The following is a 25,723-nucleotide window of genomic DNA, read 5'->3' as shown; positions in this document are numbered from 1 at the left end:
CCTCTTCTCCATCCTCACCAGGCCCGGAGAGTGGGGTTAGCCTGGATGAGAGTGTGCCCCTAACCTGGGGCCCTCCCAGGCCATGGCTCCTGTGTTCCCAGGGAGGAGTCCAGGACCCTGAGCATCTGCTTGAAGCTTGGCAGAGGCCCCGCTGGGACCGTGTCTTCTGAGGACAAAAGGCTGCGGCCAGCAGGCAGACTGGGTGGGGGGTGGGGGGGGTGGGGGAACCGGTAGCTAGGCAGGCAGAACAGTGGCGGAGCCAGTGCTGGCCCCCTCCCAGACTGGCGGTGGCATGAAGATGGGGGTGGGAGTGTGTAGAGGGAGAAGCACCTACCAGGACCCCCACCTGCCCACTACTTGGGCAACCCAAAGCTGTGTGCTGCCCACCTGGTGTTCCCCAACATCTCCAGCTCTACCAAGTGCACCCCTCTGGCACCTGCTTTCCTTGCTGCCAGCGATTTAGACCAACCAGGCTGTATCCACGGCAACAGAAACAAGAGTGTCACTGGCTGCCAGACCAGTGAGGGTCCCATAATGTGGCCTGGGCTGTGGTTTATCCTGGATGAGACAGAATGAGCCTCCTTCCTGAATTCCAAGACAGTCCTGCTAGGAGAACCCAGGTAAGTAGTCAGCATTCTTCCATGAAGGAGCTAGGGGAGGAGGGGGGCTGGGACTTCTGTTTCTCCATATATTTCAGTCTCTTATCACTGTCATGCTTCTTGTCTTTCTGTTAGTCTCTCTGCTTCATCACTGACTATGGCAACACTCAAATCCCAAGACTGCTTATCTTTCCCCATCTTCTTTAATCCTGAATGTCCCATAAGAAAGGGAACCACCACCTGTTTCCCCACCCCCAACCCCTCACAGGGTCTGTTTCTATCATTATGGTCACATTTAGACACAAGACTATTTCTTGTGTGGTAGCTGTGGACGGGGGTACCTGGGAGCCCATTGAAACTCATTCTCACAATGCCTGCAGCTTCCTTTCCTCCTTCTCCAGGTTCCTTAGCTTGTTTGCAGAATTGTGATCTCTCTCTCTCTCTCTCTCTCTCTCTCTCTCTCTCTCTCTCTCTCTCTCTCTCCCTCCCTCCCTCCCTCCCTCCCTCCGTCTGTCCACCCTCTGTGTATGTCTGTGTGTCTGTTTGTCTGTGTGTCTGTGAGACATAGAACCTAGGCACCAAGCAGGTGGGTAGATATGAGGAGGAAGCTGCTCCTAGTGCAGACCACCCCTCATTCCATCCTTTATTCTTTTCCCAGTCTCTACCTACAGGTAACATACTTTTGCTCACTCACCCTGGAAGATGTGTCCCAGCTAGTGGGAGGAAGCTGCTATAGGAATAGAGGAAGGTAAGGTGAGGGGTAGGGAGCACATTCAGGCCCTGGGCTCTGAGAGCGCTTGAACCAATTCCCATGACAATATACAGGGGACAGGAATAACATAGTGGTCCCCACACTGTGGGCCCTGGCTTCTATCACATGGCTCTCTGTTTCTGTTTCAGATACCCATATTGTGTTTGGGACCTCCAGATCTATGACACAGTAGCCAGAGGTCCCTGTATCTGGAGGTGCAGGAAAACCTGGTATATGGAGAACATGGATTCTACTAGGGACACGGCTCCTAACTACTAGCTCGCAACTTTAGTGGAGGCATGTCACTTGTTGAACCTTGATTTTTCCCATTTGTCAAAGAGACTGGTAACCCTTTCTTCATGGATGTGTGCAGGGATTAAATAAATTGGTGCATGCAAACAATTAAATGTGTTTATAGGATGGTGCTGAGCAGTGCCAGAGTCAATATTATTGCTGGCTGTTCATGATTAGTATTGCTATTGATTAGGGGAAGGATTAGCGCCTTTTCTCCAGGGTCTCAGCAGAGATCTAAGGAAGCCAGCAGGTGGGAAAATGGAAGGTAGCAAGTAGAGGGAAGCAGAACAGCTTTATGTTAATACTTCTCATTTGTAAAGAATGATAGATAGTTGTGGGCAGTCATCCCTACCCTACTCGGGATTCTTTCCATGCACTTCACCTTATTTGTGTACACACACACACACAGAGAGAGACAGACACACACACACACACACACACACACACACACACACACCACACACACACACACACACACACCAGACTGAGAGCCAGCAGAGGCCTGGCTTGCAGCCTGCAGAATTCCTGGCCCTGGTATGTGTCCCTCTGTTGAGGGGAAATTAGCAAGAGTTTGGCTTATGGTCAGTTCTTGGCAGGGACTGGAGACAAAGCTGAAGCTTTTGAGATTATAGGGCTTTGAGCGAGCTGGGGTGTGGTCCATGCAGTGGCCAGACCTGTAGCAGAGTTTGCCCATCTAGACCCTGGGGTGGGGAAAATAAGGTTTCCTAACTGGTTTCTAGGTATGGAGCGGTGGGAGAATACCAAGGGCTTGGGAGTCAGCAGAGGAGCCAAAGGAGGGGAGAGATTGGAAACAGAGGGACAGGGAGGGCTGGGACCTTTAGAGATCAGAATACTTTCCTGAAGAAGCATTTGTTGTGGAAGGAGAGGAACTAGCCTGTTGCCCAGGGGCATCTCGACCTGAAACTAAAAGTGTGTGTGTGTGTGTGTGTGTGTGTGTGTGTGTGTGTGTATACACATATGTATATATGAAGATAAATGACTGCATGTCTACTCTGTGTGTACATATCTCATCACTGCGCTGTAGGTGTATATGAGTTTATGTGTGTGTGAACAGGCTATATGATAGCATATGGGATTGTGTGGGTGTCTGAATTGGTTTGTGTTTGTACTGGAGGGCATGGCTTTGCATGTCTATCTGGGTGAGCAAATGGTCATGTTTGATTCTCACTCAAGTATTGGCATGTTTCTCTGAGCTTGTATTAGGCCTATTAAATGTGTGTGTGTGTGTGTGTGTGTGTGTGTGTGTGTGTGTGTGTGTGTTACATGTCCAATTCAATGAATGCCTAGTTGAATCTGATTGTGTATATTCCTGTTTTGTCCACATGTGCCTTTCAGTGTGCATTCATCCAAATGATTTGTGTGAGTACAAAAATAGATATATGTGTCCCATGCATATAGGAACGTATGTGTGTGTGAACATGCTTATATGTGTTGTAGGTGTGTCTCTCATATATTTGTGTGAACAAGCCTATGTGTAAAAGTCTGTATAGATTCTTTAGTATTTTTCATTATGTCTATGCCTGCATGTGCATGCTTGAGTGGCTACTGTCTCTAAACAAGCCTATGTGTTCATAGCTATTTAAAGAAATGTAAGTATAAATAGACACACTGGAATAAGAGAAGAGTATATGAATGGAAAATATTTTATGTGTGCACAGACTGTGGTGTTTATAGCAGCTTGTATTATATTCACCCACAAGGCTGTGTGCATAGGTGAATGGGTGCATTTGTATGATGTCTAGTTTGGTGTAAGTGCATATCAGATTATGGTATGCATGAGTGTTGCAGGATACTTGGGTGCATGTGTCTCAGTATGTGTTTTATTTGGATTTTTAGTGTGACTGTGTATTTGAATATGTCTTGAGTGACTGTGCATATATATGCTAGTATTGGTTAGTACCTGACTGTGCATATGTTCAAGTGAACACATCTGTACATAGGCATGTGTTGTCAAACACAGTTAAGGGTATATTTTTGAATAAGCCTGTGTGTATGCCCATCTGAATACACAAATGTGTGAAGTACCAGTTTTCACAGTTTTTATTTGCATTTATATGTTTGTATTTATCTTTGATCTAAAGCATGATTATAGAATAATGTATATAAATCTATGTGCATGCTACTCTTAGTTCACAAGTACATTTATGTGGGGGGGCATTTATGGATGTCTTTGCATATATGTATGTGATATGTGGATCAAATTTTCTTATGCAGATCAACAAGTGTGTGTGCAAGAATACATGAGTGTACTTCTATATGTGCATGTGTTAAAATATGCCCTTATGTTCTATTCCAATATACATATAAGTTACTCTTCTTTCATTTTGTGGCTTCTCAGAATGGGTGTGTGGATGTAACAGTGTATATATACTTGACTGTGATAGTGTGCTTTATGATTATCTGTGTTTCCGTATTTAATTGTATACCTATAAGAATGAGTTAATGTATGTACAAGTCTATAAGCATGTGAATATGCTATGTGTGTACATGACCAGTTGTGTATTCAAGTCTATATGTTAGAATATCTGCATATGTATACCTCATCTCATTTACAAGCATTTGCATATTTGGGTATGGATATGTGTGAGCACACCTATACAGATATGTATGTATGTGTGCATGTGTGTGTGAATATACTTCAGTGGTTATGTTTGAGGGTATATATATACACACTTGGGAGATCCCTCTTCTGTACCCATGTTTCTTTATCATCTCTTTAGATATGATACATATATTTTTACATATCTCTGTGGATATGTAAAAATACCTTTACATACCTGTGTCCCCACTTGTGTTTGTGAGTGAATGCATGTCATTCATGAGTATATATATCATGTGAATATAGCCTATTTTAAAGAGTAAATGGATGTACTTGCGGCTACGTCCAATGGAAATGTGTCTGTGTGTGGATAAATAAAGGTATTTGTACATCTGCCTGTCTGATATGAGATTTGGCCTTGGTCTTGTACAGAGTGACCTCTACACAAACTTCTTACCCAAATACACTCAACTTTCATCTCGTCCACACCATATGCATGCACCCACACTGCACTGCAGTCTCCACATGCTCACCAATGACCACAGGGGGCCGTGATAAAACTTTGAAACAAAACTCTCCCTTCCTTTCTCACCACTGGCAAAGGCACAGGGCAGGAGGGCATCATAATAGTGCCTAGGGTTAGTAGAAGCTTTGGTTGGAGTGTGTGTGTGTGTGTGTGTGTGTGTGTGTGTGTGTGTGTGTGTGTAAAGGAGAGAAAGCGACAGATAATATGAGAAAGTACAAATGTATATCTGGACATTTCACATAGAACACCCAAATTATGCCACCACACAGAAATGTAGATGTTAATAAATATGTATAAGTGAAAGTATATCTTTAAAAAGTAGTAGGTATGGGCGGGGCATGAATATGTGGAGTGTGTATATGTAAGAGATTATATGTATTTCTGGGTAGTGTGTGCATGTGAGATAGTTGTGTATATTAGGGAGGGAAGGATTATTTTAAACACAAAGATACACACACATCCCACCCAAATATTTTCAACTGTCACACAAACAATCTGTGTATGCCTCCACACAAACTTACTACCCAAATACACCCATGCCTTCTTCTCCTCCACATCATATGGATATACCCAACCCACACTCTGCACAGTACTTCCCACACAAATGTGCCTTAACCACATTCTTCATACACACCATCCAGTTTACATCAGTAGACTTGGTGAGCGTGAGAGTGTGTGTTTTGGAATTATACATGTTTATGAGATGTGGGTGTATCCTGATGTTATATGAGAGAAAGTGTATGGGTACATTTGGGCTTGTGTGTGAGACCATGTGTGGGCGCATTTGGAATAGAATGGATTTGAATGTAGTTGTGTTTGAATAGTAAGCAGGTCAAAGCATGGTCAAAGCATACTTAGGTGGCAAAGTGTGTGTGTGAGAGAGACAGACAGACAGACACAAGACAGACAAACAAACAGAAAGTATTAATGCACATAGTTTTCTGAATCAGGTTAGAATCTGAGTGATATGTAAATGTGTGTGTGTCTGAGTATTGTGTGTATTTGGCTTTTGGAAAACGTGTGTATTTGGCTTTGGAAACTGTGAATATATCTAGGTGGTATGTCTTAGTGCAGTGTTTTTAGAGGGTACATGTATCACTTTGGTTGTGTTGTGATAGTGTGCATTTGAAAGAGATCATAGGTCCACCTAAGACAGGTACGAGTGCTCCAAGTTGGGGTAAGGGTAAGTTTAAGTGTATCTAAATACTGCATGTAAGAGTGTGGGCATGCTGAGTTGGAGATTGTGTAAGTGTGACTTTAATTGGATAGAGTGACTGTAAGTGTAAGCATATTTGATGTGCATATATATGAGAATGGATTATGTAAATGGGATGTGTATGAAAGTGTGGGTGTATTGGTGTTGGGTATTTGTGTGAAAGTGGATGTATCTGAGTGGTGCATGTGAGGAGAATGAATGTGTATATATCTGGGTCTGGGGCTGGTGAGAATATGGGTATATCTAACTAGGATATATTCAGTCCTCTGGATGGATGGGGAAGAGAGAATCTAAGTGGTGCCTGTGAGGGAAAAACGTATGATTGTGTGAGATGACTGAATCTAGCATGTGTGCAGGTATATCTGGATAGTGTGTGGTTCTATGTATTTCAGTTGGGAAGATATCTAACATGAATTTATGTAGCTATTTTATAGGTGCTGTATCTAGATGTTTTGTGTATTCAATAGTGGTCATTTATGAGTAAAGTTTGTGATTGTGACCACATATGTATATATTTTCTTGAGCATATATATCTCCGCTAAAATGTCTGTAATGTGAACTTGTCCATAACTTGGTATGAATGACCATTTGTATCTAAGTGCATTAGTAAATGGGAACTGGCTTGTATATGCACATGCTAGAAAAAATATATATATAATATATATATTATGTATATGTGTATATATATAATTTCTACATGTGAATTTAGAATTTATTTTTGAGGTGAATATATTTCTAAATGTGAATAAATTGAGTCTGCAAGTTCTCTAGAGACAGCCTTTGGGTTTACTGTTTATTAGCTGTGTGGTTTGGGTAAATCACATAACCTCAACAAAGCCCCAGTCTCTTGTCTGTAAAGTGAAGGAAATAAAACTATCTGTCTTGCAACATTAGAATAGGATGAGTTAATACATGAAGAGTTCTTGGAACAGTTCCTAGCCCTCTCATGAGGAATTACTTATTACAGGTAACAACAGTATATTACCTGTTTTTATCATCTGTGTATACCTGTTACAATTATCCCTGTCCTAAAAGCTAACAGTGTGCATTCATCTACAACTGCAAAGGAGGTTTTAACGTGCATATCTGACTCATTATTTGTACCATGTGTATGTCCAAGAAATGGGATTAGCCTCTTTTTATGTAAGAGCGTCTTTGTACATGAAAATTGGTTAATAGTTATAACGTATCTCAGTGTTCATAAAGAAACAAAGATGTGTGAGAAAGGATGTGCTCAAGGGTAAATGGAAGGACATTGAGCCTTTTGTGTATATTTGCTAGTATACACTTCTCTAGGTACGTGAGTACACACACCCATATGTGTGAAAATGTAGCATCTGTGAGAATGTGGGTATCTACATATGTGAACATGATTCTGTGTACACACATGCCAGTGTATTTTTATTTGACTACGGAACTAGGTTTACAATTGTCAGTATCTACATGTGTGCATGTGGCTCTCTGTTCTTCCTGTAAATTTCAGAAGGCTCATGTTCCTTTATATGCTATGAATGCAGTTGGAAAGATTTGTGTGGTGTGGGTTTGTGCCTAATACATGTGGGCATGGATTAGAATGTGTGCATCTGTGTTGTTCAATGAGGGTGGAAAAATGTGAATCAATGTGTGTGCATCTGAAGAGTTGTGTTTATATGTTTCTAAGCCTCGGTGGTTATGTGGGTTTGAGATACATGAGTCTGGATTGTTTCAGCTGCTTGATTGCCTGTCTGTGCAGCTGTGAGCTGAGCAATATGCAAGTATGCTGATGCAATGTTTAAATGACTGTGTACCAGGGCAGATTTGTGAGAGTGGCTTTTTATAAAATAGTAGGTTTGGGGCCAATGAGATGGCTCAGTGGGCAAAGTTGCCTGCCTGCCATTAAGGCAGACAACCTGAATTCAGTTAACTGGGAGCCACATGGTAAACAGAGAGCACACCAAAGGTTGTTCTTTGACTTCTGCACATGTACATGGAATACATAAGAACACACATAAATAAATATTCTTTACAATAAAAATTAAATGTAGTAGCTCCAATGTTTTAGTGTAAGAGCCAGTGTGAAGCACAGAAGGTCTGGATCTGTAGGACATGAACAAGATTTGAGCCCTGTCTAAATGTCAATTCTTATGCCTGCACAAGCAGGAGTGTGTCTAAATGTGTAGGTCCATACACTTAGGCTTGTGTGTATGCACATTTCCAAGTGCCCTTTGAATGGTGAATGTGTCTCTGCGTATGTTATGTCTGTATCTTATATATCCTTGAGTGATTTGCTATTGAATGGATACCAAAACACATTCACATTTTCTTTGTGTAGAAAACACACAGAGAGAGAGGCAGAGAGAGGGAGGAGGAGAGAAGCTAGTTGTATTTATCAGCTGGTTTAACTCTGAATGTGAGTGCAGATTTGAATGTCCATGTGCCCATATACTATTCCTCTCTCTCTCTCTCTCTCTCTCTCTCTCTCTCTCTCTCTCTCTCTCTCTCTGTGTGTGTGTGTGTGTGTGTGTGTGTGTGTGTGTGTGTGTGTGTGTGTGTGTGTTTACATGCAATGTGACTAGATGTGAGTGTTTTAGGGCATTCACACAACTCCACATCCAGAGAAAGTAAAATCTATCTGGCACACTAGAGTAAACTAAAGACTATTTAGAAGTACAGGAGTTCAATAAAAAGAAATTTCTAACATTTTCCTCATATTATACATTTATAAGGAAAAACTGCAAAGTTTTAGGGGATTTATTAAGTATTGACTTTGTATACGGCTTTCAAATAAAGTCTTTTGCAGATTATTTCATGACACACTAGATTGCTCCTCTCAATGCATAACATCTTCCCTTCCCCTCCCTCCCTTCCTTTCTCTCTTTCTTTTTATGAAACAGGGTCTTGCTGACCTAGAGCTCACTGTGTTATCCAGGCTGGCTTCAAACTTGCTGCTTCCTAGCAGGACATGGTGGAGTACACCTTTAATCCCAGTGCTTTGGAGGCAGAGGCAGTTGGATCTCTGAATTTGAGCTCTGCCTGGTCTACAGAGTAAGTTTCAGTAAAGCCAGAGTCACATGGTGAGACCTTGTCTCAAAAAAGCAAACAAAACTAAATAAAAACTTGCTTCTTTCTCCCAAATGTAGTTACAGGCATACAGCACACCTAGGTCAGAGCATAATTTATTTTTGAGACAGGTCTCACTATTTAGTCTTGGCCAACCTGGAGCTAGCTACAATAGACCAGGCCCACCTTGAAACCATAGAGATCCACCTGCCTCACCCTCCTGAGTGCTAGGATTAAAGGCATGATGGAAATCTATAGCAGTCATCAGTGGCCACTTTTTGTGAGCCTTTGGTCATGACTACCATGGCTTCTTATATTATTGTCCCATTCTTTTTTTTTCCACTCATTTTTATCTGGATTCAGTAAACAAATTTGGTAATTGTATTTCTGGGTGAAAACTACAAACAACAGCACAAAATAGCATCAAGTAATAGCGTATAGTTTTGGTATATATAAACTTCTACATGCCACTTAATCTTGGGAGCCATGGATAAGGTAACCAAGGAGGTGGCTCAGACACATTTTGCCCTAATTTCCTTCATAATTCACTTGAATGTACAAAACACAGCTATAGTATTCTGCGGGTCAGCAAAACCTATTTCAGAAAAGAAAGGAAGGAAGGACGAAGCATGAAGACCCAAATCCATATACCCAGAGCCTTCTTGAAGCCAGATGCAGCAGTGTACATATCTAATCATATACCTACACAAGATGGGAAGTGGACACAGGAGAACTTCACAGAAGTTTTGGGGCAGCTAGTATGGCATAGAAAATAACAAACAATAAAGACACTGTCTCAAAGTAGAAAGCAAGGACTGACAATAAGATAGTCCTCTAGTCTCCACACATGTATGCCCCACACACACCATACACATACACATAAAATTCGTAATAAGTGCTCATGAACTTTGAATCTAACAGATAATTATCATTGGAGGTATCTCAAAATTATGATGAAACATTTCTTCTAAGTAGACATAGACTTGGATCTCTCTATATTCTATCATTCATATTGCAAAACCAAGTAGACGTCACTCCAGAGCCATACTTAACCTCCATTTTCCTAACTTGGAGTTTACTTGGAATCTATAAGCCATGTCAGGACTGCCTACTTTGATTTTTGAGTGCCTGCAATTGCAGTGCTGGGCAGGTAGTTTAGCTGGCATGGTGCACACCTAGCATGTATGAAGTCCTGAGTTCAGTCCCCAGCAGCCCATAAGCCAGGGACAGTAGTACAAGCCTATAACCCCAGCACTGGGGAAGTGGAGACAGGAGGTTCAGAAATTCAAGATTATCCTCATTTACATAGAGTGTTCAAGAACAAGCTAGGCTACGTAACACTGTGATTAACAAAAGAAAAATGATGGCTATTGGTTTTTATGTAATTCTATCCCCATATGTTCAAAAAGGGATATGTTGAAGCCAGTTGAGTATTAAATCTGCAAAAGAAATAGACACAAAGAAGTAGTTGAATGCTTTTAGCTTATAATACTTTTAAAAATTAACATTTTTTTTTTTATTTGGCAGGGGCAGGGGTGGTTCACATATGCCACTAAGCACATGTGGAAGTCACAGGACAACTTGCAGGAGTACATTCTCTCAACCATGTGGGTCCCAGGAATCAAAGTCAGGACTTCAGGCTTGATAGAAAGCGCCTTTACCTTCTGAGCCATCTTACCACCACTTATGATATTTTTTTTTATAAAATTCCTACACACTTAGATTTAAAACAGAACAGAAAAACATATCTATGATTACAATTCTTCACAAAAAAACTAAAAAATACATGGAAACAGTTTTGCACTTAGTTAAAGTCATCATTTCATTAGTTAGTTCATCGTGTATTATAGAAATTAGACTTAAAAAGTTTTACAAGTGACTCTGGTATTACCAAAACCAGCTTGTCCTCACAACAGTAGCATCCAGTCTAGTCTACATATGAAGCTCCAGGCCAGTCAAAGCTACATAATGGGACCCTGTCTCTAAACAAAACAAAAACTAGTTGCATCAGTTCATAGACCTATGTATGCAATTTCCATATTTCAAAATATTCTTGAATAAATTTGCATATATTAACCTTAGTTTATTTTTTTACTAATTGCATTTCTCTCCAAGGGCTCTGATTAGTACTGTAGACTAAGCACATATGGACAATATCTATAAATCAGTATATAGTGAACTTCTTTTAGTTCAACAGTTTAGTTTTAAGCTACTGTCACCTCTGACCTAATGTGTGTCTCCTAATAGCAATAATTAAAACTGTCCCTTTGCCTATTCTCTTTACCTCATCCAACCCAAATACGTTGTGGACAATTTCCCTGCAGAATGCTAGCAGGTAAGATTTCGCTTAGCTTTTCTTGTTAAGTTTGCAACCCTGTCACTAACTGACTGAGCTCAGTATAAGAATAGTCTAATCATAAAATACCTTGGTTCCTTAATTTGTACTTCCAAGTGCTTTAAAATATTTATTTTAGATGGTGTGTGTGTGTGTGTGTGTGTGTGTGTGTGTGTGTGTGTTATGTGCAAACCTGGTGCCCACAGGGGTAATAGAGTGTCAGATCTCTCAGAACTGGAGTTACAGATGGTTGTGAACCGTAATGTGGGAGCTGAGAACCGAACCCAGGACCTCCTCAAGAGCAACAAGTCTTCATCTTTCCAGAAAGCCCTGTGCTTTATCGTCACCTGGGGCTATATAGTGAATATGGTAATTATGAGGTCATCCATGGCTACCTAGCCCTTGATATAAAAAAACATCCAAATGAACCATGAACCTCAGTGTGTGTGTGTGTGTGTGTGTGTGTGTGTGTGTCCCCTTCCCTCTTCCCCCTTCCACTTTCCTTTTTTCCTCTTTTCCTATCTCCCTCACCAACTCCCCCAGGCCTCATACATGATAAGCCAGCACTCTACCTACCATTAAGCTGCATGCCCAGTCCTTGTATCTTTTTATTGAAGGGTACAACAAATCTTTGTGGCTTCTGAAACTAAATTTTCATTGCATTTTTTGGAAAGAATCACTGAGACAAAATCATAAAATCCTAGGCTGATCTTTGGTGAATCAATTCAATTAAACTATTATCTTGGTTTGTTTTCTATTTCTTGTATAAGTACCATGACCAAAAGCAACTTGGGGAGAATAGGGTTGATTTCAGCTGACAGCTTACAGTAGTACATCATGAAGGGAGACTGGGGTAGGAACTCAAGGTAAGAACCTGCAGGCAGAAACTGAAGCAGAGACTTGGAGTAACACTGCTTATTGGCTTGTTCCTCCATTGGCTTTCTTATACAACCCAGAACCAGTATCCCAGGGATAGTGCCACTCACACCAACCATTAATCAAGAAAATGTCTCCCACAGACTTGCCTACAGGCCAATCTATGGAGACAGTTTCACAGTTGAGGTTCCCTCTTCCCAAATGACCCTAGCTGTGTCAAGTTAACAAAAACTAACCAGCACAGCTATTGTATGGCCTCATTAATTTATCAACAAATATTTTTACCTAAAACTACAAAGTTATAAATGTGAAATACCATCAAAAATCAGATTTGACTAATTTTTAATAGTGGATGCCAATAGTGAGTAAATCAATACATAGACTAAGAAATAATAAAAATATATTATGATGTTTACAGAGGACGCCTCTCTTAAAAACAGATAGTAAAATGTTTATGAGTGAAATAGTATAATAATTATGGTTTACAAAACTGAGGGCTAAGAGAAATGGATAGAGCTATAGACAGAAGAAGACTAGCCTCTGAGTTTATAATTTGTATATCTGGACATTGAGTTCACCAAGGTTCATTGTGGTGTTCCATCTTGCATTTTTATGTTTGAAATAACTATGATAAAGAGTTCTTTTTATAAAGAAATAACAGTCAAGGAAATTAACTAAATGATTATATTCTCTTTAGAAACACCAAATACAACACATACCCTGAAATCTGAACTGCTCTATAATCTGAATTTTTTTTTAATGCTAACGTGATGCTATAAGTGGTAAGTTTCTCACCCAATATCTTGTGACAGGTCACAGACAAAATTTAGACACACTAAAATATTGCATAAAATCACCTTTATGCTGTGTAAGATATATACAAAACACAAATGAACTGCATGTTTGGATTTAGGTCTTATCCCCAAGATGATGCACTGTATCTACACAAATATTCCAGAATCTGAAAAAGTCCAGTATCTACTCCTGAGCATTTTTGGATAAGAGATAAACAAACTGTAATTCACAGCAACAATCATACAACATTCCTCCCCCACCCTCCTCTTCCCTTTCCTTCCCTTATGAGCATATGCATGGTACACGAATGCAGTACCACTGAATCACACCCCAGTCAGTCCCAAACTTTTCTACTTTTGTAGGTGAGGAAAAGTAAGAACAAGAATAAAATTTAAAAAACAAAAAACAAAAAACAAAAAAAAAAAAAAAGCAGCATACAGATAGATATAGGCCAAACCAAAAACCTCACTCATCATGATAAATAAGTGGAAGGTAATAATCAAGCTGTCTGGGATGTTTTAATAAGAAGCTATTGAAAAACAGTGTACTTCTTGCCACAGCCTCCTGTACCTGTTCTTACTCAAGCTCCCTGGTGTGGCAAGTACCATACCAGCCAGGTAGCTCTCTACTCTTATTTCCACATATACCTGCAGGGATTAGCTGATTTCTGCACATGAGCAGATTTATATTATACCTGTTGTTGGATATGTGTGTAAGAGCAAATTAGTCTGTTTACACGCATTTGTCCATATGCAAGTGCCTATAGTCCGGTATCTGCACGTGCAAGTGAATTTTTGTCTCTGTTTGATTGCACTTGCATATTGCTGAAGTGTGTTTGAGAGAGAGGGGTGGGCCTCTCTATCCTTTTGTGGGTATGTTAAAACTATTACACTTCCACATATAAGAGTTTATATATTAATAGAGAGGTGAATTTATGTGCCAGGATGTACATATCTGCATTGTTGAGTGTGCCTAATCTATGTGAGGGGAAGTAAGTTGATTTCTTTGTGGTAAAGGATACTTGTATGTGAGCAAGTTTTACTTGCCTGCAAATATATCTGTAGTTATCTCAGGGGGATTCTGTGTATACACACCTAGGGAGCATGTGTCAAGTGTTTGTGAATTTGACAATGTGAGTGATATTTAACATGAATGTTAGTTTTGTAACCGTGTTTGTAGATGATGCAAATGTGCTGTTAAGAGATTTTTGCCTATGTGGGAGTATTTAAGGAATCAGATATATCAGCTCAGTGGGTATATAGGAGTTTGTATGTAAAATGACAGTAGGCTTGCTTTGTGTGTGTGTGTGTGTGTGTGTGTGTGTGTGTGTGTGTGGTGTATTAGAAGAACTCTATGGGAAGGCAGGTTTGTGAGCCATTACATATGTGTATGTGAGACAGTATGTTAGTGTCTCTCCACTGTTGACCAATTTTCGGCCCTCATTTAATGTGCCTTTTATGTAACAAACTTGTTACATAAAATTTGACCTTTACTATCTGGAAACGGAGTTTGCAGATAATACATTTATGCACATGTCATTTCAAAAGAAGTCCATACTGTACCTACATAATGAACAAGTTGCGTTAACTATCATTACAAATAAGAAATGATTTGTAATAAATTTATTTCGATGTATAAATGTTTAGATGTGGCATGCTTCAGGAGACTCGAAAAAATAATTGAAGACTAATAATAAGTAAATGTAATGTAGAAGAAAAGTCAGGCTCCCAAGGTACAGGAAACTGATAAGCAGGAGCTTCATATTGAAATTTTACAAATTAATGAACTTCACTGAAAAAGCAAAATACAGTCTCCTCTTGATTCATAGGACAGCCACATTCCTGGATAATTCCTGATATGCTAAAACTAGATGAAAAAATCTCATTTATCTTCATAAAAAAGATTCTAGGCTCAACTAATTACAAGCTCAAAATCCTAGGAGTTGCAGGTCATATGTTAGTAATGTCAGAAGACCCCACATATCACTAAGTGATGAACGAACTCTCTCTCCCTCTCTTCCTCTCTTCCTCTCTCCATCTCTCCCCTTAAATATTAGGGCATCTTGCACTTTTAACATGTGGCAACGTTCACCCCCTCCCGCCCCCCCCCATTCCTGTAGATTTCCCAAATGTCCTCTAGGGGGCAGTAATGCCTTTGTAAAGGACAAAGCCCTGGTACTAAGATGGATACAACTACCTCATCTGTGCCTGCTCACCTCTGGCACACTGTGTGGGTGTATGTGTGTGTATGTGTGCTCACTTCTCAAGCAGTGTGCGCGTGTAAGCGCGTGCATATGTACACTACTTGGCTGTCTATGAGACTGTTTGTGAAAGCCTGTGAGTGTGTAGATCTGTGTGCACACATTTATCCTTTCCCTCAACTGAGCCCCTGACCACATTAACACAACCTCTTCAAACTTCCCAGGCAATAATACAAGGATTTTGTTTGCTTGCAGTATTGGGTTGGTGGTGGTGGTGGTGGTGGTGGTGGTGGTGGTGGTGGTGGTGGTGGTGGTGGTGGTGGTGGTGGTGGTTTGGTTTGGTTTGGTTTGGTTTGGTTTTGGGGTTTGGGGGTGGTTGTTGTTGGTTTGGGGGTTTTTTGTTTTTGTTTTTGAGGGAGGTTGGTTTTCACTTTAATGTTTGTTATCACTGAGATCCTAAGCTACATATTATTTCTTTCAGTCTAGTACATCTCCCTCTCTTCATGTTTGTGTGCTTTGTCTCTGTCTACATATTTCTCAAAGCCTCCCATCTCTACCTGGTCTTCTACATCAGGGTTCCTTAATTTTTTTCTACTTATGACGCCTTTCACCTAAGAAATTTTGTATGCAACCCCAGGTGTATAGTTAAATAAAATAAGTATAGAAATCAAACATTTACTATTAACAAGTTAAAGACAAAAGTAAATTTGCATGCTGAGATGGCTATGCTTTTTTTACATAAATAATTAAATCTTTTGTGAATATTTGATAGTGAGACATATAAGGCATCTTCAATGTTTTTAAGAGTTGACTGGTATTTCGATTTTATAATTGTCAATATTGAGAACGTCACTTCACTTAAAAACAAAGTACAAAATGGCAGAAGTATGGTTAGGAACATTTCAAAATTTGCTGGAAATTCTGTCCTATTTCCAAGCCGAAACTCATCTAATGATTTTTTTTTTTTTTATGACACTCAAACCAACAACTCAAATGGCAATTTTTTATTTTTATTTTTTTAATTTTTTGGCAGGTGTTTGAGACAGGATCTCTCTTTTTAAGCTCTGGCTGCCCTGGAACTTTCTATGTAGACCAGGCTGCCCTCAAATTCACAGAGGTCCAACTGAAATGGCATTTTTAAAAATCAAATATTCTAATACAATACAATATAGTGGCATGCTATTTTGATACTTACATGACAGTAAGAAAGTATTAAAGGTTTTAACTTTCTGCACTTCAACCATTATGTTTTATAAAAGAACAGCAATTGTATGTCCAACTGAAACACTGCAATTCATAGCATACAGTAGTGTCAAGTCTTTGCTGAAGCATTTCAGGTACCATTTGTTGTCATTGGGTTGTATAGTGGCATGTTTATGTGCGTGTTGTATGCTCAGAACCACGGCTTCAGTAATGTTGTATCTATAATTCAGTGCGAGCAACTGCTGTCAGATATGTGTGGGATTCATCACACCTCTGATTTTGAATTAAATTTTGGTCATTACACATCCAGAAATTTTGTAACATTTCTTGAAACCTCCATACTCAGGTATGCAACCCCACAGGTTAGTAACTCATTCCGTTACAAACCATGATTTAAGGAGCTGTGTTCTAGATGGTTGAATGGTTGGTTGGTTGGTTGGTTGGTTGGTTGGTTGGTTGGTTTTTCCTGTGGTTTTCCTTCTTCACCCTTTCTGTCTCCTCTCTTGCTTGTTCAGCATTGCTCTGTTATCTATGTCTCTTTTAAGTCATTCTTCCTCTTCTCTCTTTCTCTATTTCTGTATTTCCCCCTGTCCTTTTTCTATTTTTCTGTCTTTTCTTCTCCTATGTCACCATCTACCTGTCACACAAATCTCTCTTTTTCACTCCCTGTGTATCTGCTTACAATCAATCTGTCTCTATGGCTAATCTTTACCCCCGTCTCCTCTTATAGCTAAGGCATAGTGAGTGAGTGTGTGTCTGTGTGTGTGTGTGTGTGTGTGTGTGTGTGTGTGTGTGTGTGTGTGCATGCATCTTTGATTATATATGGTGGAGAACTGTCTGGAGTCCTGGAAGGAGTGGGAGACACCAGGTCTTGGCAGGACTGAAAGAGACCTATCTTCATTTCTTTCCAACTCCTGCCCTAACATCTTCTCTTTTAAGTAGGCCATTGACTATGAGATTAATTGGTACTGTCAAAAAAAATTCCTGCTTTTAGGTGACAGGCTAGATTGTATTGAGCTAGAAACAATGCAAAGGGGACAACTTTACTAGGAGGGAGTTGGTGAGAAGTCATCTACTTCAAAACCTATCTCCCTAGCCTATTCCCCAGTTCGTTTCCAGCCCTAATGGTAATCCTGAGCCTCTTCAGTTCCATGTGGCCTGGCCTAGCTCCTTTCCCTCTGGGAAATGCTGTCACCTTATCCCATCCCCACATTGCCTGCCTGCACACAACAGACACGCTCCTAGTCCTAAAGCTGTTCTTTCAGCAAATCCAGGGGGGATACTTTCGTGCAGCTCTCTGCCCTCACCGTTCAGTCTAGTTCTTCAGCCAAATAACTTGGCCTCTTTTCAGCAGAAGCCTACTTTGTGCATGTTACTGCCCTTTTACAGAGGGTACCTACCTACCCTTGTGGAGCTTCTGTTCGAATGGGGTGAGGCAAGTAATAATCTAAATTTGAAGAGTAAAGGATATAATTAGAAGAGAGAAATTCTGGTGAGAAAGGAAAGGGGCATAAGATGTCCTGACCTTTTACCTGGATTACTAATGAAGCCTCACTAACCTTGCTTCATCTACTTTTATGGAACATGTCCTGTTTTCCCAGCAACAAGTAGAATCTTATTCAACCCTGAACCACAATCACATCTTATCTTTGTTCAAAAGCCTCCCAAGTAATTCTGAATCAAAGTCCTCACTATGGCCTCTATGCTGCATCCTTGCCAACTCTCTGACCGATATCACCTCCTAACACTTGCCCCTTGCTCAATACTCCACCCACCAGAGCTTCCTTGCTCCTTCCCAGTGTGCCATGAATAGCTCCATCTCAGAGCCTTTGTTCTGACTGATTTTTCTGCCTAGAGTTCTAGTATCCCAACAGTCACAAGACTTACATCATCACCTGTTTGCTTAGATGACTCCACCTTTGTGAAGCCTTCTCTATCCACCTCATCAACAACTGCAGTACCTTCCTCACCTCTAACACTTTAAAGCCTCTTCCCATACTTTACAATTATATTTTACAATACTGTCATCAGATGATATACCAATGTCACCTGTCTCTTCTTGCTACCTAGAATGTCAATTGCACAAGAGTAGGAAACTTTTTGGTGTATGTTTTAGGTTTTGGTTGGTTGGTATTTGGTTTGGTTTGGTTTGGTTTGGTTTGGTTTGGTTTGGTTTGGTTTGGTTTGGTTTGGTTTGGTTTCCTTTTTCGAGACAGGGTTTCTCTAGGTAGCCCTGGATGTCCTTGAACTCATTCTGTAATCCAGGCTGGCTTCGAACTCAAGGATTCGCCTGCCTCAGCCTCTCTGCCTCTCTGCCTCTCTTCCTCCTCTGCCTCACTGCTTCTGCCTGTCTGCCTGTCTTCCTCTCTGCCTGTCTTCCTCTCTGCCTGTCTTCCTCTCTGCCTCTCTGCCTCTCTGCCTCCTCTGCCTCTCTGCCTCTCTGCCTCTCTGTCTCTCTGCCTCCTCTGCCCCTCTGCCTCCTCTGCCTCCTCTGCCTCTCTGCCTCTCTGCCTCTCTGCCTCTCTGCCTCTCTGCCTCTCTGCCTCTCTGCCTCTCTGCCTCTCTGCCTCTCTGCCTCTCTGCCTCTCTGCCTCTCTGCCTCTCTGCCTCTCTCTCTCTGCCTCTCTGCCTCTCTGCCTCTCTGCCTCTCTGCCTCTCTGCCTCTCTGCCTCTCTGCCTCCTCTGCCCCTCTGCCTCTCTGCCGCTCTCTCTGCCTCTCTGCCTCTCTACCCCTCTGCCCCTCTGCCTCTCTCTCTGCCTCTCTCTCTGCCTCTCTGCCTCTCTGTATCTCTTCCTCTCTGCCTCTCTGTATCTCTGCCTCTCTGCCTCTCTGCCTCTCTCTCTGCCTCTCTGCCTCTCTGCCTCTCTGCCTCTCTGCCTCTCTGCCTCTCTGCCTCTCTGCCTCTCTGCCTCTCTGCCTCTCTGCCTCTCTGCCTCTCTGCCTCTCTGCCTCTCTGCCTCTCTCTGCCTCTCTGCCTCTCTGCCTCTCTGCCTCTCTGCCTCTCTGCCTCTCTGCCTCTCTGCCTCTCTCTCTGCCTCTCTGCCTCTCTGCCTCTCTGCCTCTCTGCCTCTCTGCCTCTCTGCCCCTCTGCCCCTCTGCCCCTCTGCCCCTCTGCCCCTCTGCCCCTCTGCCCCTCTGCCCCTCTGCCCCTCTGCCCCTCTGCCCCTCTGCCCCTCTGCCCCTCTGCCTCTCTCTCTGCCTCTCTGACTCTCTGTATCTCTGACTCTCTTCCTCTCTGCCTTTCTGCCTCTCTCTCTCTGCCTCTCTGCCTCTCTGCCTCTCTGTATCTCTGACTCTCTTCCTCTCTGCCTTTCTGCCTCTCTCTCTCTCTGCCTCTCTGCCTCTCTGCCTCTCTGCCTCTCTACCCCTCTGCCCCTCTGCCTCTCTCTCTCTGCCTCTCTGCCTCTCTGCCTCTCTGCCTCTCTGCCTCTCTGCCTCTCTGTATCTCTGCCTCTCTTCCTCTCTTCCTCTCTTCCTCTCTGCCTCTCTCTCTGCCTCTCTCTCTCTGCCTCTCTGCCTCTCTGCCTCTCTGCCTCTCTGCCTCTCTGCCTCTCTGCCTCTCTGCCTCTCTGCCTCTCTGCCTCTGCCTCCTCTTCCTTCTCTGCCTCTCTGCCTCTGCCTGTCTCTGCCTGTCTGCCTGTCTGCCTCTGCCTCTGCCTCTGCCTCTGCCTCTGCCTCTGCCTCTGCCTCTGCCTCTGCCTCTGCCTCTGCCTCTGCCTCTGCCTCTGCCTCTGCCTCTGCCTCTGCCTCTGCCTCTGCCTCTGCCTCACAAATGCTAGAGTAGTAATCTTTTATCTGTCTGATTCACAACTGTATCCCCAGAGCATAAAACAGTTCATGACCTAAAGTAAAGAAATATTTTTTCCAATGGACCAACACAAGCATACCTCCATTTTTATGTTCATACATAATCCTAAATTAACACAAAATAAAGCCAGAGGCTTAATCATAATCCACAGTCCTACAACATTTGATCTTCTGTGACTTCACTTCCTACCACTATGTTTCTGAAATGCATCATTTTAACAAGATTAGTCTTCTCATTGTTCACAGAGCATGCTGCATACATTCCTGACCATGAATAAGGATATATTGCTAGGCATGGTGGCATAGAGCTGTAATTTTGCACATCGGAGTCTGAGGCAGGATGATTCCAATTCAGGGTCTGCCTGGGCTGGGAAAAATGTTCATGGCCAACCTGCTCAAGTTCACAAGATCCTATTACAAAATTAAAGGTTTTTAAAGTAAATTTTAAAGAGGGTTTAGAGATATAGCTCATTAGACGGGTTAGGTTTTTGCCTACCAGACCTGAGACCCTAAATTCAATCCCCAGTACAGCAATAAAAGAAAAGAATTAAGTGAGGGAGAGAGGAAATGGGAGAGAGAAAAAGTCAGAAAGACATCTAGTGAGTGGCTGCCAATAGTTTAACAACAACAAAAAAACCTGAAATATAATAAAAATGCGTGAGTATATTACAATTAGGTCAAGCAGTGTGTAAAACTTTTAGTTGAGGTGTGTATGACACACATACATAATTGTACTGGATTTTGGGTAGAAATTTTAAAAAGCTTGAATACAACCTTAGGGCTTGTAAAAGGAAATAAGAGTGGTACCAACACAACATCTACAACCCTACACACCCACGAGTGGAGGAAGAAAGGAATCTGAGGACATTAGGAGACATAAAGCCCTTATACCCAGCAAGGAGAGGAGGGGCAGGAATAGCTGGGGAGTTAGTGGGAAGGGCTCATAGACACACTAACGTGCTCTCTCTGTTTCTTTCTCATCTGTTTCTCCCTCCCCTCATCCTGATCCATCCCTTCCACTTCAGTGTTGTTTTCTATCCATTTCTATTCTTGTTTCCATTTTCCAATCTCGTTTACCACTCTGTCCCTGCATTTTTCTGTCTCCTACCTTCATCTCTCTGTCCCTCTGTCTGTATCTCCCTCCATTGTTCCCATTTGCAGATGTAGCTCAGCAAGAAAACTGATGGAGTCCACCAGGGCCCATCAAATACTGAACTGGCTGATTCCCTAGGGTTGGGGGTAGCCCTTGCCCCTCAGTATGGCCAACACCACTGGAGAGCCCGAAGAGGTGAGCGGCACACTCTCCCTGCCATCAGCATCGGCTTATGTGAAGCTAGTGCTGCTGGGACTGATCATGTGTGTAAGCCTGGCAGGCAATGCCATCTTGTCCCTGCTGGTGCTCAAGGAGCGTGCCCTGCACAAAGCTCCTTACTACTTTCTGCTGGACCTGTGCCTAGCCGATGGCATACGCTCTGCCATCTGCTTCCCCTTTGTACTGGCTTCTGTGCGCCATGGCTCCTCATGGACCTTCAGTGCACTCAGCTGTAAGATTGTGGCCTTTATGGCTGTGCTCTTTTGCTTCCATGCGGCCTTCATGCTGTTCTGCATCAGCGTCACCCGCTACATGGCCATCGCCCACCACCGCTTCTATGCCAAGCGCATGACACTCTGGACATGCGCAGCTGTCATCTGCATGGCCTGGACCTTGTCTGTGGCCATGGCTTTCCCACCTGTCTTTGATGTGGGCACCTACAAGTTTATCCGAGAGGAGGACCAATGCATCTTTGAGCATCGCTACTTCAAAGCAAATGACACACTGGGCTTTATGCTTATGTTGGCTGTGCTCATGGCAGCCACACATGCTGTCTATGGCAAGCTGTTACTCTTCGAGTATCGTCACCGCAAGATGAAGCCAGTGCAGATGGTGCCAGCCATCAGCCAAAACTGGACATTCCATGGCCCTGGGGCTACTGGCCAGGCTGCTGCCAACTGGATCGCTGGCTTTGGCCGTGGGCCCATGCCACCAACTCTGTTGGGTATCCGGCAGAATGGGCATGCAGCTAGCCGGCGGCTACTGGGCATGGACGAGGTCAAGGGTGAAAAGCAGCTAGGCCGAATGTTCTACGCGATTACACTGCTCTTCTTGCTCCTCTGGTCACCATACATTGTGGCCTGCTACTGGCGAGTGTTTGTGAAAGCCTGCGCTGTGCCCCACCGCTACCTGGCCACTGCTGTTTGGATGAGCTTCGCCCAGGCTGCTGTCAACCCAATCGTCTGCTTCCTGCTTAACAAGGACCTCAAGAAGTGCCTGAGGACTCATGCCCCTTGCTGGGGCACAGGAGGTGCCCCAGCTCCCAGAGAACCCTACTGTGTCATGTGAAACAAGCCAGTAGGTGATAGGCAGGGGGAAAGTCATGATTACCATACTGGGGCCAGCAGCAGGGGAAGGGTGGGACCCATACAGAAGCCTTCTTTTTCGAGCTTCAGTCCAGGCTCTCAAACCATCCATAACTGAGGCCTTTTGCCAACACCTCCCTAGGGTTGGAAATGGGGTGAAGAACTGGAAAAGAGGCATTTCTAGTTTTGTGGGGCTTGTTCCGCAGCCTCCACTACTTCCACAATCTCCTTTTCCCATGCCCTCCCTGCCTTCCCTTCCCTCTCCCCTCTCCTATCTTTCTAAAGTAATGATTCAGTAAATGAAAACAAACTGAAAATGCAGGGTTTTTAATAATAACAGCTGAGGAAACAGGCTTCCTTGCTTAAATGTCCCCCCTTTTGACATTGTAAAGAAATGGGAAATTTCTCCTGTAAAATAGATTCCCAGAGATCTTGTTGCCTCCTGGGTTCCCATTCACCCTCCCCTTCCAAATCTTTAGCAAGACTTGGATGTTTAGGAAATATTGGCTTAAGTCTTCAGACAAGAGGGACCAAATGGGGTGATGTATAACTTGGGAGCAAGGATGTTTAAATTGCTATGTTGTGTGCAATGTTGTTTTTAGCTAACCTTGATCCAAAGCCCGATCCCCAAGCCCTCCCTACCATGTCCAGACTTCACAGGTGTTTCTTGAGGCTGTTTGAGAAGCCAAGAGCATACAAAGAAGGGCCTCCATGATGTGCCCAGGATAGATGAAGAGCAGAATGGGGGATGGGCTCCTCAACCAGAGTATACCAAACTTAGCTACATTAGCTCCCCTTTCCTCCTAGGAATATATATCCACTTTAGTCCCCACTAGGGATGATGTGGGTATATGCTGACAGGGAAAGTCATCCATGGAAGTTTAGGGAGATAGTTGAACTCTCCAGAGTAGCTGGAGTCCAGACCGTGGGGTCAGAGCTAAATTCAACTCCACAATTGTTCACTTGGGTTCACACTACTCCCCCTAAAATGAAAGTTCTTTGGGGACCTTGGTGACCAATAGTTATACAAACGTCAAGGGCACTGTGGAATTGAGTCTATTCCTGCTTGAACTCTTTCTGTCCCTTTCCTAGCCTCACAGTCCTTGAGCTCCTACTTGCTTGGGCCCCAAGAATCCTTCCCAGAAGTTTTTTTTTTCTCCATACACTCTTACCTATGCCCAAAGTGGAGCAGACTACATCCAAATTTCAAAGATGGAAGGTCCCAAGCTTCTTTTCCATGGACAAAGACCACCTTGGGCTTACTTCAAGGCCAGTTCTATAGACTGGTGAGCAAAGTTGGAACTCTTTGCCTAAGTTTGGGGCAATGATCTCTCCACCCCCTTTCCTTCTTTATAAACTCCTGTCCTAAACTCCACCTCTACCCCAAGATAGGCCCTGAACTGAGGAAGTCTTGACCCAAAAGCAATGAAGGGGGCACTCTAGGTAGAAGAGATATTGATGACCCTGGTTGTGGAGTGGCCCTGAAAAAGCAAGCCAGAGGAGCTGAGAGGCTGGGAATGTGTGTTTGGGGTGGGGCTATTCTCTCAGTGATGATGATAGGAATGCCTTTCTGAGGGCTGGGGTGCAAAGACCAAGGCGGGAGGGCAAATAGGGTAGACTCAGGAGGGTTTTCCTCCATTTCCTTTTTCTAACTGCCTGGATTCATCATTGGATTTTGTAAATGGAAAAAGTGAAATGAACAATGTTATATTGGATGTTCTCTCTCTCTCTCTCTCTCTCTCTCTCTCTCTGTGTGTGTGTGTGTGTGTGTGTGTGTGTGTGTGTGTGTGTGTGTGTGCACTTGCGCACACACACACGGGCACATGTCTGTGTCTATGTCTCCTATCTGTGTATGATCACATGGGGAGGTATGATTGAATGAAACAGTGTGTGTTTCTGTGACTTTGTGTGGGTAAGAACTCCTGAGGAAAACTTGCCTGGTACACATATGTGAGCAAATACATATATGTGAACAAATAGAGTACACACGCGTGCACGCACACACACACACATAACACACACACATGGAGAAGAGACAAAATTTAGTATGTGCCTGCAGCAGGAAACAGAGTGCTTAGGAGATGGAACCTGAAATTTTTTTATGTATGTATGTGTCAAGAGAGTTAACTCCCATCTCATAAGGCTGTCTTTCCTTGGCCCAGCTTCTGAGCACCAGGTAAGGAGAGAATACTTTAGAACCCCATCTCTTCCCAATGTCTGGAGATTCAGTCTTCACCTCAAAATTCAAACAAGGCATTCTTAAATTGGACCACCATGGAAATAGGAACTGGGAACGGAGGGGTCAAACATGAAGGCAGTTGGGGTTTAAAAATGGCCCCCTGTAATGTAATGGCTTTTAGAGGAACTGCTCAGCCTAAACTGCAAGTCCTTCTTAAGGTTCCACTGTATACAGCTGAGACCTTGTTCAGCTTTGACTAAATTCAGAAGGAAAGATAACACAAAGAAAAAGCTCAAGTTTGGGGATCTACCCAGCTGGCCTACTCCCTAGGCACTCAATTAATTTACTATTTATTTACTTATTCCTTCAGGTGCACAGAATTGAGCTGACCCTATTCCTCAGTTCTTGGCACACTATATCATCATTGGTCCATGCAAGGTCCGTTTATTATTTTGCTTTGTCCCCTCATCACACATCCCTGATCCCATCCTTTCCAACCCCGCATAGGCACCACCACTCTTCTGTACTTAATGTGTGTCCTTCCAAACCACCGTTCATGTGTTTATTTATTTATGTGTATCTGTGGAAAATATATGGTATTGATGTGTTTTAATTTACATAAACAGTATTGTACTATAAATCTTGTTCTGTTTCTTTTTTTCACTCAACATTCTGTTTTTGCGAAATCCAGCCATGTTGCTATACATAGATCAAACTCATCCTAGTAGTCCATCTAAAACATATATCAATCACATCTTATCCATTCTCCTGGTGATGGATTCTGTGGTTCCTTCCCTCTGCTACCACAGCAAGGCTGCAATGAGCAATTATCTCCTCTCCTCAGGAACGTCTAATTTAGAAGAAACAAGCTCAGAGAGGGGCATTGATTTGGCTAGAGTCACAGCGGAAGTCGCCTGCTATGTGGATTCTAGAACCAGAACCAAA

General features: G+C 42.8%; 1 protein-coding gene across 2 annotated transcripts; it reads left to right on the top strand.

Annotated features, from left to right (window-relative positions):
- Window positions 1-224: 224 nt before the first annotated feature.
- LOC117694725 (putative G-protein coupled receptor 173) lies at window positions 225-25,391 on the top strand. Of its 2 annotated transcripts, XR_004604562.2 has the most exons (3): window positions 225-620; window positions 1,258-1,347; window positions 1,500-4,598. XR_004604562.2 is itself a non-coding variant. In XM_076918441.1 (2 exons), the coding sequence occupies exon 2, from the start codon at window positions 21,461-21,463 to the stop codon at window positions 22,580-22,582; it is 1,122 nt and encodes a 373-aa protein (XP_076774556.1). In that variant the 5' UTR covers window positions 225-620; window positions 21,228-21,460; the 3' UTR covers window positions 22,583-25,391. The 2 variants fall into 2 exon arrangements, 1 of the variants encoding a protein (XP_076774556.1); XM_076918441.1 differs by lacking the exons at window positions 1,258-1,347; window positions 1,500-4,598 and adding an exon at window positions 21,228-25,391.
- Window positions 25,392-25,723: the final 332 nt, after the last annotated feature.

This window comes from Arvicanthis niloticus, chromosome X (assembly GCF_011762505.2).
Source record: "Arvicanthis niloticus isolate mArvNil1 chromosome X, mArvNil1.pat.X, whole genome shotgun sequence".
Classification (NCBI taxonomy): Eukaryota; Metazoa; Chordata; class Mammalia; order Rodentia; family Muridae; genus Arvicanthis; species Arvicanthis niloticus.
This window is presented reverse-complemented; position numbering and strand designations above follow the sequence as displayed.

What these genes read in the sequence shown, in the direction of transcription:
- LOC117694725 (XM_076918441.1), top strand. Translation starts at nt 21,461, where the DNA reads ATGGCCAACACCACTGGAGAGCCCGAAGAGGTGAGCGGCACACTCTCC.